Source organism: Quercus suber, unplaced genomic scaffold, assembly GCF_002906115.3.
Source record: "Quercus suber isolate HL8 unplaced genomic scaffold, Cork oak 2.0 scaffold_3B, whole genome shotgun sequence".
Taxonomy (NCBI): domain Eukaryota; kingdom Viridiplantae; phylum Streptophyta; class Magnoliopsida; order Fagales; family Fagaceae; genus Quercus; species Quercus suber.
In genome coordinates, this window is record NW_027071805.1 from 1355458 (window position 1) to 1358107 (window position 2650).

Genomic DNA, 2650 nt, shown 5'->3' on the forward strand with positions numbered 1-2650 from the left:
AGGGAAATAATAAGTTTATTTATTTATTTTTATTTTTAAGAACATAGCAGGAGGATAGGAGAATAACTATGATTGGAAGAATATCACTTTATACCAAACTTTGTATCCTAAGACTTACTGTATTATTGTACAAGCAATTTGGCTTAAACATTGCAGCATACTTGGTCAAGGTTGAATATAAAATCTAGATTTTGACCTAAAGAATTTTTTAAAAAGGGAATCCCAAGATCTGGGGCATGATAGTGCAGACATATTTCAATTTTTTAAATTACGCTTGGAAATGGTCATAGACCTCAAATAGTGTCTATAATATGATCCCGCCACATCCCTTTTATTTTCTTGAAGGGCTTTAATTTTATTTATAGCCATCTCGTAATTTTATCAATAGCCATCTCTAATAAGACTAATAAGCCCTAATTTCTGGACCAACCAAGCACATGCAAGGCTGCATGTTTTGTTCCAATGAAAAGGGAATAGCTTTATTAAATTCATATGCTTGATCAATAAATAGAATCCCCATCTGTTGATAAATGTTGATATAGTTTGATAAATTGGTCTTCATCTTTTTTCTATTTGCAACATGGTTAGACTTTATTTTATTGGTCACTTGACATTAACATACAAGGGGAAAGCTATGTTCCGACCAAAAGAAAAAGATGCTTCTATTTCATAATATAGTAATATAGTTTAATTGCATAGAGAGAGAGAGTTTTTGTCTTGTGGACAACTCACTAAACAAATGGATTAATTTATCTTTATGGGACCGTGATGTATTCTTAGACTAACTCAATTACTGTTGGAAAAGTTGGTGTCCTTTTCTTGAAAATTATAGAAAAAGATAGGAGCTCAGAGGAGCTGGCTCTCTTGCTGCCGTTTTAGTAAGTTTAGATAACCCATGAAACTTCGGTGGTCATGATTCATTCCAAGAATTAAGAATCAAATTCCCATGAAACGTGATGATTATTGCAAGAAACAATAGCTAGCTGAACAACTGGAATAAAAGAAAGAAAGATACTATTAATTAATTCAAAAGAAAAAAAAAGAAGAAGAAAAGCTTTCCTTGAACCAGGAACTGTTTTTGTACACAGGCTACTTCAGAGTCTCTATGCATACTAGAGTACAAAGACTAAAATATTCAAAAAAAAAAGAAGAGGAGGGTAACCATAAAAACATGGGTTAACCTAAAAAAGGATAAATTAACTTTTTTCCTAAAACATCACAAAAACAGTTCTAAATTAACTACTTGGTCTTTGGCCACCGCCCTTCATTCCCTTTAATCTCCATTATTCCATTTTTTGTGTCCTGGGACCCATTTGGGACATTTGGGACTAAAGTAGCTTGAAACGGCCCTCGAGTTCATGAGCTCAACAATGGGTGCAAATTTAACACACCTAGGGGTCTTATATTGATTAATAGAAGCCCCTAAGCTAATCGCATAGTCCATGAGCTTATCAAAGGTTCCGGGCTCAACAATCTTGATCTCAAGGGGCCCAATTGACTTGTCAGAAACACGGCCTTGGCGGTAAACACTGTTGAGGGACTCCTCAATGGTCAAGCAACAATCTTCAAACACTGATGGTGGAATTGGGGTTGACCCATTAAGGCTAAGCTCCCAAAAAAGCACATAGTGGCCTGGGATGGTCTTGGTGTCAGCATAGCTAGTATATTCAGAAATAGTTGCATCAAACGGCATTAAATGGTTCACAGCGTTTTTCACCGCATTTTGAAGCTCAACTTCATCAGTCTTGTCAGAATCAATGCTGAGGACCACATTTTTCCTACATATGAAGTTGAACTGAGGTGCCTTGTTTTTGAATCCAGCAACTCGGAGCACATCACCAACTCTATAGCGATATAGTCCTGCAATATCAAATATATGTTAAGCAAAATCAAGTGCCATATGTTACAAATTTTACAACCAAATTTTAAAAAAAAAAATTTTAAAATTTAAAAAAAAATTTAAAAAAAAAAAATTACCAGAATAAGTTGTAACAACAAGCTCATATTCGTGGCCAAGCTTGACATCAACTAGATCCACCAATTCTTGCTGTTCTTTTTCAGTAAGAGATTTGGGCACGTTGGGAGAGTTGGTGACCCCATTGTTTCTGTGGACAGGAAGGAATTCAAAATAGCACATGGTGGGAATGAGAGTGTAGGAAACTTCACTAGGCTTGCAAAGAGGATTAAGGTTTACACCAAAGTAGCATTCAGAGGAAGCATACATGGTACACACAAGTGGGAGGTTATTGCTATAGTAATCAAGAATTGGAATGTACTGTGACATGGTCCAGTCACAATAACATCCACATACTTTGTGTTGGGCCACAACCTAGTTATAATTCCTTGCCAAGGATCTTTACTACACTCGGCTTCAATGAAATCTGCCAACATTGGATCAGGTTTGAGGATCTTCATAACAGCCTCTCTAACACAAGGGTCAGTAATTTGGGGGTTCATAGTTCCACTTCGAATATCATTGCAAAGAAGGGTCCAATGCTTTTCAAGGAACCGGATTGCGCGAATGAAGCCAGAGGCAAAAACTGCGCCAACCCTTAAGACTTCTTTTGTTTGGTAAAGGCCACAGAGAAGTTGTGAATACATGCTTTGGTAAGAGTCAGGCCAAGATTGAAAGCCTGCAATTTCTAAAACC

The 2650-nt window shown here is 36.5% G+C and overlaps 1 protein-coding gene across 1 annotated transcript; it reads right to left on the minus strand.

Annotated features, from left to right (window-relative positions):
• Window positions 1–997: 997 nt before the first annotated feature.
• Window positions 998–2617, minus strand: LOC112024715 (indole-3-acetic acid-amido synthetase GH3.5). The gene is given in 3 exon segments (XM_065770172.1): window positions 998–1860; window positions 1978–2286; window positions 2289–2617. Coding segments are annotated over 3 exon segments (1209 nt in total). The 5' UTR covers window positions 2602–2617; the 3' UTR covers window positions 998–1273.
• Window positions 2618–2650: the final 33 nt, after the last annotated feature.